Source organism: Lepidochelys olivacea (genome assembly GCF_965140295.1).
Source record: "Lepidochelys olivacea isolate rLepOli2 genome assembly, chromosome: 12".
NCBI classification, from domain to species: domain Eukaryota; kingdom Metazoa; phylum Chordata; order Testudines; family Cheloniidae; genus Lepidochelys; species Lepidochelys olivacea.
In genome coordinates, this window is record NC_140422.1 from 40,155,527 (window position 1) to 40,173,215 (window position 17,689).

General features: G+C 46.5%; 1 protein-coding gene across 3 annotated transcripts in view; it reads left to right on the forward strand.

The window, feature by feature from the left end:
* The window catches only part of SPIRE2 (spire type actin nucleation factor 2), a 48,948-nt gene that overhangs the window by 10,377 nt on the left and 20,882 nt on the right, over positions 1–17,689 (forward strand). For all 3 annotated transcript variants that reach the window (XM_084644740.1, XM_084644741.1, XM_084644742.1), the window contains exons 2-3: positions 11,075–11,112; positions 15,018–15,377. In XM_084644740.1, the coding sequence (XP_084500866.1) occupies positions 11,075–11,112; positions 15,018–15,377 (398 nt within the window). The remainder of the gene's footprint in view (positions 1–11,074; positions 11,113–15,017; positions 15,378–17,689) is intronic.

The following is a 17,689-nucleotide window of genomic DNA, read 5'->3' on the forward strand; positions in this document are numbered from 1 at the left end:
GCTGTTACGAAGAGGAAAGTCCATTGTTCTCCCTATCTAATGAAGGTAGGACAAGAAGTAATGGTATTAATCTGCAGCAAGGGAGGTTTAAGGTTAGATATTAGGAAACTCTTTCTCACTACAGGACAATTAAGCACTGGGATAGGTTGCCAAAGGAGGCTGTGAAATCCCCATCATTGGAGGTTTTTAAGAACAGGTTAGATAAACACCTGTCCGGAATGGTCTAGTGTTACCTGGTCCTGCCTTGGTGTGGGGAGCTGAACTTGGTGACCTCTCAAGGTCCCTTCCAGCCCTACAGTTCTGTGATATTATGATCCCCTGTTTTTCCCTCATTTGCTGTTTAAACAGGAGCTTTATCAAGCTGCTTTCCATTTTCTCTTAATGGCAGTGTGCTTTACTGCTGAGATCATGTTGTTCTGATTCCTGAGTGTATTGATTGTCTGAAGTGTGAGTAGCTGCTGTGGTGATGCCCTCAGTTCCATTCAGTCGCTGCCTTGAAGTCCTGTCCACACTGGTCAGGGGAGCTGTGCTAGAACAGTGGTTACAATGCCATGTTTAAGCACAGTTGTTCCTCTTCTCTGTGTGGCTTGGTACGCATGAGCAAACCAAGCTGCCTGCTTCATCCACTTGTGAATGACTCTCCAGTAGCAAACTAACATGTCCAGCCCAATGCTCATGAGAGACCCTACAATAAAAAATCGACAAGCACTGCACAGAACTCTTGAGATCTGCTAAACTCAAACTGGTATGTGTGCAGCCCAGCATTTGTAAATGTCCCTTCAGTAACATGGTGCTAACACATCCCTCCACCTGTGAGTGATTCGGCAGGAGCCATATGCTCTCGCAGACAATGGTGAATAAAACAATGTGTGAAGGGGAGAAGCCTCCTAAAGGGAAGGATTCACATGCTGTCATTGGGTGCCTGTTACTCCTTCTCAGGGCTGGTGCTGTGACCCTCCAGGTGTCCAGCACCCACTCAGATTGCCAAGGCTTGCACTGAGCCAGGGGCTCCTTTTTCACTGAGTGACAGCGGATGATCTCCAAGGGTGATCAGGGTGCAGTCGCACACTGCAGTGCTGCAGCTCCCTTCCTGCCTGCTGGCTTTTTCGGAGCCCTGTACAAGACTTTGACCACTGCCCTGCTTGCGGGTGTTGCATGAGCTCTTTGTCTGGAAGTCACTCAGTGTGCTATTGACTAAATAAATGGCATGTTAATGGCCCGAGCTCCCTTGTGAACACAGATCCAGTATGTGGCTTTGAAGTTGTGGCTATCACAGAAAGTGAAGCTGGAAAGGGCCTATTAGGTCACTTTATCCTCCCCCAGGGGCAGTGCAGCATTGTTCCTTTAGTGTTTTCATTAGTGCTTTAGCCAGTCTAATTTTAAATGACCCACTTTCCTTGGGAAGAAGATTCCACATGCTAATAAACCTCACAATTAAACAATGTCCCTGAAGTTGGTCTGACTTTCCCTTTACTTGGCCCCCCATCACCGCTAGTTATACCCACTGGGGTGCTTCAGTAACTCCTCTCCCTCTGTGGTGCCTGCACATAGGGGTTTATCATATTTCTCCTCTCCTCTCTAATCTTCATTTAGCCCAGCCAAACACATTTCATCCCTTTAATCTTTCCTAATAAATCAATCTCTCCAGCCCCCTCATACCATTTGTTGCTCCTCTCCAGACTTCTGCCACTTTGCCAGTAACTTTCTGGTGTTTAGAAACCCAAGATATTTGTATTTGGACCACGTCTCACAAAGGCGGCCACACCTCATTATCCCCATTTCACTGATGGGACAGAGGGTGAGTGACTCCCCCAAGATCGCTCCGCAGGTCAGGAGTAAAACCCAGGCCTCCTGATTCCTGGTTCAGTGCCTTGTCCATTGTCCTGCTGAGGACCGTACCCAGAATAGCTTTTGATTTCCCTGCTCTTAGATGACACCTCTACATGTGCAAGCCGAATGAGAATTGGGATTTTAGCATAAACTAGCACAGCCATACTGCACTCCAAGCGTTCATCCAATTTGCTGTCCATTATTAGCCCGACGTCTTTTCCCACATTATTGCTTCCCAGCTACCTGCCTCCCATGGAATATCTGTGTTCTGGATTATTCCTCCCCGAATGTATGAGCTGCAACTGCCCAGGTTGAATCTCATTGTCTTTTCTGCCCATGTTTCTACTCTCTCTTGGTCCCTGGGGGTTATTTCTCTGCTCTTCCTGGTATTTGTGGTGCTTCCCTATTTAGTGTCATCTGCACAGCTAATTAAATGTGCTGTTTACCTAAAAGGCTGATCCCTGCTGCATCCAACTTCTCTGCCCCCTTTGCCCTCCTGTTGTACCAATAAAAACCAGCAGGATCTTATTAAAGGGAAAAAGGCAAAATACCACATTTATTGTGAATACAGAAAGAATCATAGTAAGCAGTTAGTTATAGCTATAACATTCCATTCAATCTCATATTTATTCTCACATTCATTCATACAAACACACACACACACACATACACACCCACACACACAGGTTCTGCAAGGTTGTTATCATAGTTACCAGCCTTAGAGTTGCTCATGCCAAGCCACTGGCCAGGTGGCCTGGACATGAGGAGGGAGCAGGGCCTTGTCAGATGCTCATCTGATGCTCCTGGAAGTTGGTTTGCAGAATCAGACCCCAAAGTTCTCACTTTTTAGAGTCTATTTTTATAGGAATTTCTTCCTATGCCAGTCTATGGGAATTGCTTCATCATGCTGTTGCTGAATCAATCAGCAGATAGCACATTCCTGACGGCTCCAAGATGTTATCTTGTTCTTTGGTTCTCCCATTCTTGAGGCTGTTGGGTGGATTCCAGTCTGCCCTCCGGGTGGGGTCCTCTGGTTATTTCCACTTGACGCCTTCTTCAGCCGATGGACACTGGATTCTTAGGCTGGCACCTCCCTGATCATTCAGTTATTATCCACACCAAGCATCCATCCACATACATCCTCTATCTCTATTTTAATCACAATTGTTAATACAACAAAAGGGCGGGGAGTCTCTGGGTGCTGTTTCTGTTGTTAGAGTATTGTTTTGAGTCTCTCTCTCTGTGAACTGCTTTGAGAACAGACTCTGTCTTAGAATGTACTAACACAGTTAGCAGCTTGCAAGTTTCACACATAGAGGGAGAGAAACAGCACCAAAAACCAAGAGACCTCTTAATTAGTAATACCCTGGAATTTAAACTCTGGGGAACCAAACTCATTTGTGATTTTAATACAGAACTTCTTTAATATGATCCAACATAATCCCCCTTTTGACACTAAGATTTATAATCGTCAGTGTCACTTTCTATATAGCCTATTCAAGAGAAAGTACTGTGAGGCAATTTGAGTTTGAGATTCCAATTCATGCCACATACATGATCCTAGTGATGTATCTTTACTACAAGGTTCTGGGGCAACAGGCAAGGTGAGGCACACCCACTTTTGAGGAGTCCATTCAGTACAACCTCTAGTGTCCAATAGCTTCCCTCCCTCCCCAGCCCACTGGCTCAAGGTCCAGGGTAGCCAAAAGGATCCCATGTGTAATATGGGGAGTGGGTTAACCTTCAATACCTTTGCCTCCAGGGACTGTTGGTGTGCAATTTTGACAACAATTTCTCCCATTAACAAGTCTGGTTTACAATAGTGGAAACATATTGCATCCATTCATATTGATAAGTGTCAAACAATGATCTCTTTCTTTTTTAACAAACGCATCAAACCCTTAATATTTCCCAATATGACCCAGAACATTTTGTGTTCCAAAGTAGCTAGTGCAAGTATCTGCATTTCAGTGCATCCCATAGCTATGGCTGTGTAGTTTCCTATTTCTAATATTTTTTTTTTCTTATGGATAAGCCATGTGGTAGTATTAAGCCATTACTAAAGATTCCATTGGCCTTTTAGGTTACCCAGACCAATTTGGACCAAGTCTACATTGGCATGTACTTGTTTTTGTATTAGGCTGTCCTGTAGCTGGGACAGAAAGCTTAATTTATTTTTAAGTTCCTGCAGGTCTTCAGTATTTTTTTTTAAACACACAACAGTGCTAGCAACAACACAAAACACAAGACAAAACATAGAACACAGAACACAATTTCTATTGTGACAGTAGATTCATGGTATTGGGTTGCTTTTCAGCTGGCAGCTTTTCCTGATTTTCTGAAAGACAAAAAAACATGTTTCTACCCCTTTTGGGGTGGCAGATTATTGCTTAAAATATTTCTTTTACAAATACCCTTGCTGATTGCAGGCAAAACAGAGAAATTGCCCCCATATTTTCCTGTTTTTGTTCTATAGGCAGGCCAGGTTTCAAAGGCTTTTATCTTTTAAGGGTTATGGGGAAATTATCCCACTGTTTAGTCATTAAATCCCTGAGTTTTCCTTCTTATACAGCAGACCAAGTTTATAATGTTTTTCCTGCTGTGTTAAGCTTTAAGTTTTATTTACAGGTAATAACTGAGAAGCATCATTACCATACGACCTTAAAGGATTTTTCCAAAAATCATACACACTATACGTTGTTACAGGGATACTTATTATCATTAAATTTATTAAAATTATCTTGTTATCCCATGCCTTTTATTTAGACAATTTGTTTGCTGACCAGGTATGTCCTTTATCTACAGCTCCTTTGTGCTGCTAGTTCTTTCCTTCCTTTATCATTTAGGTAATTTGCATTTTCACAGAAACTTCCTGCTTTTGGATTTAAAGCCATCAGCAGCTCAGAGACTCTATCTTAAAAGGGACACAATCAACTTTCACCAGAGTTTTGATTACTTTTAACTTCTGCTTCCAAAACACACAGCAATCTGAAAAAGAAAACCCAACCTATTGTGGCTCCCTTTGGAGCCCTAATAGCATTTTAATTAAGTAGCATGGTATGTTTGCATTTCTTTTGCCCCTTCTACAATATATCCTGCACATGTTCTGGGGCAAATGCACATTCCTTCCATAGTTTAACTTCTATAACATTATCCAGATCCATTTTTACATAAGGTGTCACTATTTCTTTTTTTTGCTTACAGAGTTTTCATGTACCTTTATCAAAGTGACAGTCTGATTACTCAGAGCCATTTTAAGACTCAGTGTTTCTAACATTGCTTCTTTTTGTTTTGTGCACCTCACCCCTGCTGTTGCTTCAGAGAGGCACTGTCTTTTTTTAATTTTTTTTTTTACTACAACTCTCATCTGCTATTTTGTTACAAAAACAAACAAACAAAAAACAAACAAAAAGAATCCAAAATATTTTTTTTTTATATTCTCCTGATTTTGACTGCCCTGCTGCAGCCACAACTTAAAAACATTTTAAATTTTGTAAAGCATTGAGTTACCTTTTAAGGGTTAAATGCCAAATCCCAAAGCCAAACAACACTAATTACCTGTGTCTAGCAAAAAGGTCTGTCAGTTTTGCAACTTTGAATTAAAGAGTCAAATGGATTTTTAGTGGCATTATTTAAAACAAAAACAAAACTAACTGGTCCTTAGAACTTTACATATTTACACACACACAGACAGATACATACACATTTTCTTTTCCTTAACATCCCTTCCACACTGCTCTGTTTTTTACATCTTACATTCCCTTTATACATTTGAGGCAGTTAAGTTCCAATAGAACCCTCTTATGTTCTTTTAGCAAATTTGACTAAATTGTCCAGTCAAATGATTTTAATCAGTTTATTTTTGCCTGGCTAATTTACAGACATTCCTTTGGAAAAGGGCCCATTTTTCTTTCAGAATGGCTGCAAAGAAACCAAGAATGCTCTAACACTTTTCCTTTTTAACATTTTCGGTTAAAAGTTGTTTGGGTGAAATACAAAGTTTAACTGCTTAATTCCCTCCAGCCTCTGCAGAGTTAACTTTTTTTTTTTTTTTTACTCTCTTTTCTCTTTGTAATTATGCCTGGGGGTGCCGTACATAGGACCTTCTCCCCCTTTACCTGCCTCCCTCCAGCCTCTGCAGAGTTAACTTTTTCACTCTTTTTGTATTCCTGGAGTGCCTCTTTCACTATTTTCAGCTGGCTTTGGATATTTGTAGCCAGCACCTTCCAATTGTCTGCTCCCTTTTCCATTTGTGCCTTTTCCTCTTTACATGAAGACAAGCGGAGGGAAGAATTCTTACATGCCTCCCACAACAACCAAATTGCTGCTGCATCTCTTTTGGCAGCACTAGAAGGTTTGTATATGAGGATATACTGAGCCAATCTATCCTCTAGGTCCGAAATAGTGCAGACATCAGCTAGGGCTTGTTTAGTCCAAGGACTGTGCCCAAATTTTTGAAGGATTTGTTTAAAAGGTGTAATTTCTTTAACAAAAGGTGAGGTTGGAGTTCCTTCTGACTCCATTCCTCCCTCTAGTACTGGCTTACCCTGTTTTCTTTTAAACATCTTAACATGGATATTTCAATCTCTTTGTCACTGCTGGTATTACTTAGCAAGTGACACAGCCTAGATTCTGAAATCATAGCTTAATCTATGCGTTTTTCCCCTGCTACCTTCCCGGAGGCCAGCAGGTCCCCTGCTACCTTCCCGGAGGCCAGCAGGTCCCCTGCTATCTTCCCAGAGGCCAGCAGGTCCAGTTAACCTATTTCTCCCTGCTACCTTCTCGGAGGCCAGCAGGTCCGGTTAACCTGTTTCTCCCTGCTACCTTCTCGGAGGCCAGCAGGTCCGGTTAACCTGTTCTTCCCTGCTACCTTCTCGGAGGCCAGCAGGTCCCCTGCTACCTTCTCGGAGGCCAGCAGGTCTGGTTTAATCTGTTTTTCCTGCTACCTTCTCGGAGGCCAGCAGGTCCCCTGCTACCTTCTCGGAGGCCAGCAGGTCTGGTTAACCTAATAGAAATGCCTAGCTCACTAGAGCTGGCGGTGTGCACACCAATATTTACAATAACTGAGGATTTTTACCAATATTCCCCCTTTCGCAATTCTCCACCAAAATGTTGTACCAATAAAATAAAAACCAGCAGGATCTTATTAAAGGGAAAAAGGCAAAATACCACATTTATTGTGAATACAGAAAGAATCATAGTAAGCAGTTAGTTATAGCTATAACATTCCATTCAATCTCATATTTATTCTCACATTCATTCATACAAACACACACACACACACATACACACCCACACACACAGGTTCTGCAAGGTTGTTATCATAGTTACCAGCCTTAGAGTTGCTCATGCCAAGCCACTGGCCAGGTGGCCTGGACATGAGGAGGGAGCAGGGCCTTGTCAGATGCTCATCTGATGCTCCTGGAAGTTGGTTTGCAGAGTCAGACCCCAAAGTTCTCACTTTTTAGAGTCTATTTTTATAGGAATTTCTTCCTATGCCAGTCTATGGGAATTGCTTCATCATGCTGTTGCTGAATCAATCAGCAGATAGCACATTCCTGACGGCTCCAAGATGTTATCTTGTTCTTTGGTTCTCCCATTCTTGAGGCTGTTGGGTGGATTCCAGTCTGCCCTCTGGGTGGGGTCCTCTGGTTATTTCCACTTGACGCCTTCTTCAGCCGATGGACACTGGATTCTTAGGCTGGCACCTCCCTGATCATTCAGTTATTATCCACACCAAGCATCCATCCACATACATCCTCTATCTCTATTTTAATCACAATTGTTAATACAACAAAAGGGCGGGGAGTCTCTGGGTGCTGTTTCTGTTGTTAGAGTATTGTTTTGAGTCTCTCTCTCTGTGAACTGCTTTGAGAACAGACTCTGTCTTAGAATGTACTAACACAGTTAGCAGCTTGCAAGTTTCACACATAGAGGGAGAGAAAGAGTACCAAAAACCAAGAGACCTCTTAATTAGTAATACCCTGGAATTTAAACTCTGGGGAACCAAACTCATTTGTGATTTTAATACAGAACTTCTTTAATATGATCCAACACTCCAGCCTCAGTACATTGCTGTAAGAACCTGCAGGACCAGAACCTGAGACTATGGGGGTGCCAGGCGATGACACTTCTACATCGGGTTTCCACTGGGGGACCCTGTGGAGCTAGACACTGCAGGAAGTACCGCCTGGCAAGGCCTGAGTGGTGCCCCCCACAGCCCACTGATTGGCCCATGCTGGTGTATAAACCAGGAAGTCATCACAGGGAGCTGTCTGAGCAGTGGTGCATAGTGGCTGCTTGCTTCTGCTCCGGACATTGGCTTGTTCCGAACCCCAGACTCTGGCTCCTGACCCTAGCTCAACCTTGCCTCCGCTGCTTGCCTCCTGTCTGCAGCTTGGTTCTTGATCCTGACTTCCTGGAATCCTGACCCCCCCCCCCTACTTCTGTCCTGACCGTAACTGACCTGTGCACACAGGCTGCCCGTGGCCCGGCCTGACATTACCCCGCATCGCATCGCAATCCACATGACAGTGCACCATTTCCAAGACAATTAAAATGAACTGTTTCAAGTAAAGTTTTCTGAGACTGTGACCAATGTTTTATACATGCTCTCGAGGTACTACAGTACTGCGGGCCACAAGGGCCTTATCCAGCGTGGAAGGAATTCAAGAGTTGGCCTTAAATATGCAATGGCAGTTAAGCTTGTCTGGAATGACTTGTCCTTCTTAAATCCAAGCTGCTCATTACTTCTGGTGCTGTCATCTTCTAGGTGCTTGGTATTTGTTCCATTGCTTTACTAAAGACTGTAGGTAGAGTTATTAGCCATTACCAGGAGCACCCCCTTCCCCTCCTGCTCTTACCCCTTTGAAAAGGACATTTACCACATTTGCTTTCTTCTGCCTACTAGTACTTGCCTGGTTTTCCATGACTTAATCAATAATAGCCAGTGTTGGAGGAAGTTTATAACAATTTAACACTTTTCCTCTGTAAAAGCTTGAGAGTAGGCTTGGATGGATTAGATTTTTATTGGTAAATGTCAGTAAACATCGATTTCACCGTACACATATACCAATAGACAAAACAAGTTTCCATCTATGATGATCAAGATTTACCAGGTAGGCAAAGTAAGACGAATGCTGCTGAAGAATTTAGAGTTTGATTTAAGAATATTTCCTTTGTATATTTTGACATTTTGTGTTTTAATGGTTATAAAGTTTTAACTTTTTGAGTCACATTTACTGTCATTAAATAATTGTCTAACCCCCCCATAATTTTCTGAAACTATGAATATTCACATAGATTAAATAAAAGTACTATAATTTTTGTTTTGTCCATTTTGTCACAGCCACCATCTTAGAGAGTGATCTCATGGGTTCCTGTGCGATACTTTAAGATTATTTTTTGGGGGGTGGGGGAATTGCTTATTACTTATATAACATCTATATTGTGGTAGGGCCTACAGTCTCCAATCTCATAGTGCCAGGCCCTGTAAGAACATAGAAAACAGACCTTTCTCCCGAGCTGACATTTCTTCTACTTGTGCAGCGAGGAATGAAGCAGGTACATGGAATGGATAGTTCACTATCTGTAACAACGGTGGATGTGAGGCAGCATCTGCTAAACCTTTACGTTTTCATATCAACAGCTGAGATAACTTATCCCCAAGAGTCTTAAGAGAGCTAGCTGAGGAGTTATCTGAACCACTAATGTTAATTCGTAAATTAGCTGGGGCAATTCCTAGGGGTTGCAGGACAACTAATGTAATGCCAATAATTGAAAAGGATAAAAGGGATGATCTTAGGGTTATTAATGGGTTAGCCTGATGTCGAGCCTAAGTAAAATTAGAGAACCGTTAATTCAAGACTCTACTAATAAAGAATTAGAGGCTAAAAATACAATTAATACCAGAAAGCGTGGTTTTGTGGATGGTAGTTCTTGTCAGACAAGCCTGCTGTCTTTTTTTTTATAAGTTTACAGGTCTGGTTGATAAATGCAGCTCCATTGATACAGTATACTTAGATTTCTTTAAGGCATTGGACTTAGTACAACATAACATCTTGATTAAAAAAAACTTGCATCATACGGATTTAACAGGGCACAAGTTAGATGGATTAAAAACTGGCTCACTGACAGACCTCAAAATGTGGTTGTTAATGAGGAGATATCAATGAGTGGGGCCATTACTTACGGGGGCCCCCCAGAGATGGGTTCTGAGTCCAACTCTATTTAAAACATTTATCAATGATCTAGAAGAGGATATAAAATCTCTTCTGGTAAAGTTTGCAGACAACACAAAGATTAGTGTGGTAGTAGATAATGAAAGTAGAGTGATTTGATTTGCCTGGGTAAATGATCACAATCCAACAAAATGCACCTGAATACAGCCAGTGCAAGGTACTATGTCTGAGAACCAAGAAGGCAGGATATATCGACAGGGTGTGTCTTGGAAAGTGGTGACCAGAGAAGCATTTAGTGGTCGTCATGGGTAATCACCTCAATATGCAAAAAGAAAAGGAGGACTTGTGGCACCTTAGAGACTAACCAATTTATGTGAGCATGAGCTTTCGTGAGCTACAGCTCACTTCATCGGATGCATACTGTGGAAAGTGTAGAAGATCTTTTTATACACACAAAGCATGAAAAAATACCTCCCCGCACCCCATTCTCCTGCTGGTAATAGCTTATCTAAAGTGATCACTCTCCTTACAATGTGTATGATAATCAAGTTCGGCCATTTCCAGCACAAATCCAGGTTTTCTCCCCCCCCCCCCCCCCACAAACCCACTTTCCTGTTGGTAATAGCTTATCTAAAGTGACCACTCTCCTTACACTCTTATCTAAAGTGACCACTCTCCTTACTATTTTTTCATGCTTTGTGTGTATAAAAAGATCTTCTACACTTTCCACAGTATGCATCCGATGAAGTGAGCTGTAGCTCACGAAAGCTTATGCTCAAATAAATTGATTAGTCTCTAAGGTGCCACAAGTCCTCCTTTTCTTTTTGCGAATACAGACTAACACGGCTGTTACTCTGAAACCTAATTCTACAGGAGCTCAGTCTAGATGATCACAGTGGTCCCTCTGGCCTTGAATCTATGGGATCGAAGTGTAAATAACTTACAGGCACATAAATTACCAGAGTTATAAAAGCAAAGCTTCAGGAGTTAGATTTATAACCCAAACTCCCAATGTTCTGCAGCTGCCAGAGAAGCATTAATGGTGTCTGTTTCTCCCTTCACAGAGCTTCCCCTGACCCTGTCACCCTCAATGGAAGCACAGGTATGTCGTGAATGTGATTTTTCAGAAAACTGTTCAAGCAAATCTCATTTCGTGTATGTGTGTGTGTGTGTGTGTGTGTGTGTGGATGTGCACAGACAGTTTCTTTTTAAACCCAAACAGAGCTCTGACGACAGCATTAGCATTGGGGGCGGGGCTAGAGATGCTCAGACACTTTCTAGACCTGCTGCTTCCTGCTGTGTCCTGGCCTTTGCCCTGCTGGATCCTGCAGTCAGCATGAATGGTGGGGGCTGAGGGAGGAGGAAGCATTGTTCCCTGTGATTATTGACACAGGAAAATTCCATTCAAAAAAGCATGATGTGGCCATTTGGGGAACTCCTTTGTCATGGTTGCAGAGCTAGCTGGACCTCTCGCCCCATTCTGGTCTCACTGACTCCCGCTCAGGTGCCAGGTCTCCTGCCTTTCTCTCTCCTGGGGTGAAGTAATGTGATTCTCTCACCCTTAGACCAGGCCCTGGGCTACATCAACCAGCGTATGGGTGATCTGACTGAGTTCAGCACTTGTGGCTCTTCCCAATGAGAGTCTGAGATCAATGGGGATTCTAGACTGACCAGCCAGCCAGCTTGTTTAATATATTAACAGTAGGGAGAAATCATAAGATAAGAGAAAAGGGGGTTTAAAACAGCAAACAGTCTGCACACATGTCTATCTTACTTAGAGGCTTACCATTCCCCGATGGAAGCCTAGGAAAGCCTAACATCTTCAGACACCCCAGCACGGTCTGAGTGTCAGTCTGAACACCTTCTCAGCAACAACTGCCTGACCTCTGGACAGACTGCCTTTTTAATGCTTCAGTCCTTTTGATCTTCTGGCCCCAGTACTGGGAGAGCAAGCTTTGTAATGGGGCTTATTGCTCAGGCATTATCTCTTAACCGCCCTGGGAGTTGGCGTATCTTGAACTATTGTTCCACTTCCTGCTTGTTTTTCCAGCAGCCTGCTGCTAATGTAAACCAACACATTAATAAGTGAGCACACCAATACCCCGTCACACACACAATTCATCAATTGTCACAGAGCAGCCCTGGGTCTGTCACACTCTTCTCAGGAGAAAGATTCAAGGACTGAACTAAGAATATAGGTGGGTCACTGATTGATTCTCCTGCTGTGTAACCATGTGCCCTGACAGAGAGAGGTGAAGAGCCAGAGGCTGCTGTAAATATGGCCATTAAAGTTCTGAGTGGGTGCATAGGTCATGACCTGCCCCGACACACAGAGCCAGAGTAGCCGGGAGGCCTTCCAGGGCATTCTGTCTCTCCCCAGTTGCAGTGACTAGCCTCAAAGCATGAAAATAATGGAACAGGTGCAGTGCATCTTCTGGTGTTATAGGGGACAGTTCCTTTCTGCTGCCATCTGGCGTGGTGTCAGCAGGCTGGGCAATTGCTGTTCTCAAACCATAGGACCTGGTGTTTTGCTCCCTTTCCCTGCTCCATCCCCACATGTAACCAGTGCATATGAAAGGGCAGCAGCTCCATGCGCTGGCTTGGTTCCAGGCCACGGCTGCGGAGCCAACGCCCCGCTGCATCCCAGGGTGCTGCTTTGATTACCCTGGCAGCTGGGTGGCTCTTGTTTGATCAGCCCTTTCATACTGGTTTTGAAATTGGGGACACATTTTTTTGCCAGCTGCCACTGGCTGGGGTCTCATATTTTACCAGCCAATCAGACTGCAGCATGACTGCCTGTGATCAGAACAGGAGTACTTGTGGCACCTTAGAGACTAACCAATTTATTTGAGCATAAGCTTTCGTGAGCTACAGCAATTGTGATCAGTGCAATTGGCCAAAGAAAGCTCCAGCCAGTTAGAAACGCAGGAGAGCAATCAGGGTGCTTCTACTATGTTATTAACCAATTGTAGAAACGCAGCAGAGCATTTGAAATGGGTTAATTGTCTTATGAACCGCAGTAATATCTCCATGCTCACCCCTCACCTCTCGATTCCCCACCCACGTACCTACTTCATCTATCTAGGAAGAGCTGCCTGACAGCCTGACTTGAGCAACTGCTCTCCCTGCTCCAGACCCCTGCAGGTCTCAGTTTCTAGGGGCTGTATCCTCATGGGGGATCCCCACCCCAGGGCCTCTCGGTGCCAATTCCATTTGAAGCGACTGGAGCATGGCTGGTCCTGGAGCCTTCCTTCACAGTAACTGCCCACTCCAGGCCTGGTTCCCCAGCCTTGCGCTGTCTTAGTAAATGGTGGTAGCAGCAGCTGCAGGCCCATACCCCTCAGTCTGAGCATCGCTGCCCTAGGCTTGCCAAACTCCTTAATATGCCTCCTGCAGCTCTTTGTAGCACAGGATATTTGGGTGACTGAATTATTAACCCATCTAAATTATTAACCAACCAGGAGGCTTTGACTATGTTATTAACCAATTGTAGTTGATAAAATAATAATACTCGATCAGTCATTTTGCTGTGAGAAAAACATCTGTCTGTATGTACAAATATATATATATAAAAATAGTGAATGAATTCACAGGACTGTGGCTCTTTTGGGTAATGTTGCTCGCTAATTTGACTCCTGAACCCTGTCACTGTCCTAGGTTTAATGGAGCCGTTGGAGTCATTCTGCTGACTTTGGCGGGCTTTGGATCAATCCCTGGTCTGCCTTAGCAGCAGGGTGCAGGCAGAGATAAGCTATCAGCGCAGTGGCCTTTCGTAGACTGCCGTAGGCTGTGTGCGCCCGGGTCAGGAATGTATCCCGGTCCAAAGTTCAGCCCGTTTCCACTCCCCCTGCCTGAGCCACTTTCTCTCCCCTCCCCCAACAGCAAGTGCCTCCTCCCACAGGGCCTGGGGTAGCTAACAGCACAGCGCCTGTTGGTCCCAGCAGGACTGTCCCAGAAGTCTGCTGCTGCTTTCCCTCAATGCCCTGGGCTGGCTCATGCTTCCCTCCATTCCCGTGATAATGGAGTCCCAGTAAACAGCAAAGGCCTGGAAGATTCCTGGGGGCAGGAGAGGCAGCCAGCTTCATGGCCCAAACAGCATCATAAGCCTCTCACAGCCAGCTCATAAGGTCATGGGAGGCTGTGGCTGGCGGCTGAGGGATGGAGTATCTGTCACCATGTATCCTACAGCTCCCTCCCCCCCACCTGCCAGCCCGGGGAGCACCAGGGGACCCTTTTCTCTCACGCTGCTCCAGGCAGCTTTGCATCTGCAGGCTTCATGGGAAAGCGGATGGGCTGTATCTAATACAGACGCAGGGCTGAGGAGGCTGGGGCTGGAACATGGAGCTGTCACTTCCCGGTCACCAGCTGGCCCCATCCCTGCTTGTTACTAATCATATCACTGAGCCTCTCCGGGGGGATAGGGTGGGGCAGGGTCTCACTAGGTGTGGCCAAACTCCCCCAGACGAAGCACTACCCTTAGCGGGAGCCAAGTTTGGTAATGCACAGCAGGCTCCTAGGGGGTGCTATGCAGTGATGGACATCCTTCAAATGGCAGCTGCAGGTGAAATGCACGGGCGGAGGGAAGGAAGGCATGATGCGATACCTGGCCCATTCCAGTGCTTGGCCACAGAGCTTTGTGATGCCTCCTGCCACGTCATGCCCCCCTGCTCTCCTTGGGCCTTTCTCAAGAGCCCTCGGCCGGCGGCCTAGCGCTGAAATCAATGGTTCTAGCTCTTCCTTGCCCTCCAGGCGGGCGGCATAGCACCTGCTGGCTGCCCAAGATGCAATCGGCAAACGGGAAAGGCTGTGCGCCCGGCATTTAAACTGCACCTTGTGCCCTTCCGGCTGGCCGCCTCCCTGGTGCACACCCTGGCATCATTTGGGGGTAGAGATGGCAGAGCAGCTACATGGGCTGTCTCAGCCTCCTCCCCTCCTGAGGCTTCTCAGTGTAGCTCCCTTTCCCAGCCCCTGCCTCAGCCTGTGCTCTGCTCTCCCGTGTCCTTGCAGATGGTGCAGTCGCTGGGATTTGCCATTTACCGGGCGCTGGACTGGGGGCTGGACGAGAGTGAGGAGCGAGAGCTGAGCCCCCAGCTGGAGAAGCTGATCGACCTCATGGCCAACAGCGACTCTGACGACAGCGGCTGCGGCATGGCGGACGAGGGCTACGGGGGGCAGGATGAAGAGGAGGAGGCTGTGGAGGGGCTCCCCCGAGCCATGCGCACCTTCGGGCAGGCCATGAGGATGTGCGCCGCTCGCCTGACGGCCCCCCAGGAAGCACTGCAACATTACCAGGCTGTGTGCAGGGCCCTCTTTGTGGAGACGGTGGAGCTGAAGGCTTTTCTCACCAAGATCCGGGAAGCTAAGGAGGTGAGAGCCAGCCTTCCCCGCAGGAGCCTGGGGCGACCCGTCCTCCCCGAGAGCCACAGCGTGTGGCAGTGATGCATGGCTAGGTGCCCACACCCTGTGGTACTGCCATAGGGATCGGCTGGGAGGCTTCTTCACCACTTACGTTGCCCTCTAAGCCACTGGTGCTGCACTCTGGCCCAGAGGGGGCAGCATCGGAGTGCTGGGTGAAGTCGCCCCTGAAGAAATGCTGCTCTTCGTGTTGTGTTGCATTAAGGACCTGATTCCACACTGCTTTGCTGTAGCGTTATGAGTAGAGTCACCCCAGTGTAAAAGTGGAGTAACACAGAGCTACCCAGGACCCCCAGTGTGTAAAACGCTGCAGATCTCAGGGCCCTGGTAGCTGGGTATCTACTTCCTAAGGAAAATCCTTAGAAGTCTGCATGTCTAACTGTCGGGGGGACCAGGGTCTGGGGCATCCCTAGTATTTCCTTCTGGCTTTTGTCCTCCGGGACAGCTGGTCAAAGCCAGCCATTTGATGCCAACAGACTGGCTTCTCCATCCCACAGTGGCTCTGGACTTTGCTATCAGACATTGCTCTCATCCAGGTCACGCTCTCCTCAGTGATTCTGGCGCAGGGGCCATACAGTAACTGGCCCACGGCCTAATGTTCTGCCTTTTGCAAGCCTTCTGTTGAAGGGGAGGGTGTACTGGGAGCAGGAATCGGTGATGCGAATACTCAGTATGGCTTAGTTCCTTTTCCCCGGCTCGCACAGCACTTTGCACAGGTTCATTGTGTGCCCTCACCCCATGTGACTCACAACATCAGAGGCTCAAGAGCAGGAGATGACATGTGAGATGCCAGGGCAGGGTTGGTCCCTACAGACTCTCCTCCAGGGCTTTGTTGAGCCCAGCATTGGGTGACTCCATTGACAGGGTCCCTTTGGGGGGCGACTCCCCAGGCTGATACATCTTGCCATGAGGGCGTGTCCCTGGATAGTCCCCAAAATCTCCCTTTGTCTTATTTCATCCCCTGGGTACTGATTTATACCCCCGTGCTGCCTGAGACAGTCCTTCTCCCTGGGAGGGAGGTGTTCTGAGCCCCATTTCACGATGATTGTCCCAGTCACACAGCAAGTCCGTGGCAGAGCCAGGATCCCAGTCCTCTGCTCCATGGTGTGCCAGGGCCCAGAGGAGGCTGCCCACCATGTGCATTTTGCCCTGGCGCTGCACCCAGGGCAGAGCCAGGATGAGATTGTATAAAAATGGGGCACCAGGAGAAATCAGGAGGTAAGCCCCTTGAAACCCTCGATAGCTAGGCCGAGAGGTGGCTCATTAGCTTTCTGTGAGAGGTTTCCCTATATCCTGGTGTGGGGAAAGCCACGAGCATCCCCGAGCCCTAACCCAGAGCTGCCATTCAACAGCTAATTTCAGCTCCTCTGTCTCTTTTTAAAAGACCGTGTCCCACCCCAGCCCTGACTGATAGTGTGCCCACGCAGCTCCCCCAGCCGGCAGCTTTCCAACCCAGGAACTGTGGACATGGCCCAGTGTGCTCAGGCAGGGAATTCCCAGCACAATACCTGCAGTCCCAGTGAGTATCTCAGGTGTGCCATCTGGTGGCCAGATACCACAGAACACTTACACTCTTCTATGGCCGGACTCTCCTGTTAGGTAATTAGAAAAGGAGTACTTGTGGCACCTTAGAGACTAACCAATTTATTTGACCATGAGCTTTCGTGAGCTACAGCTCACTTCATCGGAGTGCTACTCTGAAACCTGTTAGGTAATTAGCACTGCTGAACAGTGCGCTTAATGCTGTACAAGACACACACCTGCCCCTGGTCCCTGTCCTAGAGCTTACAGTCTTTATTGAGCAGCTAGTGCTTGCAATGAGCGGGATGGGGGAATAGCTCCTGGGTCCCCCTGAGTAGGAGAAGTAAAAGCAGTAATACAGGAATGGAACTGTGTGCATCAGAGCACCCTGCTGACTGCTCCATTGCTAAACGCAGAGGGGCCAGACCCTCGGTTCTCTGGCAAGGCCTGGACTAGCGGGAGGAATATCACTAGTTACGTGCAGGTCTGGGAGGGCAGGAGTCTGAATCTTTGGCTCTTCCCGGTGTACCTAGCTGCTCTAGCCTAAGATAATGATGATGACTGGTATCGTAATAGTGCCCAGAGGCCCTGGTCAGGATCAGGGCCCCATTGTGATGTACACACACACAGTACGAGATTGTCCCTGTTCCACAGAACATAGCATCTCACCAAGCAGCAGAGCCAATGAGGGGAGAGAAGGCAGAGCAATTCGGTGGCAGCAGGACCCAGGTTGCAGAGCTGAG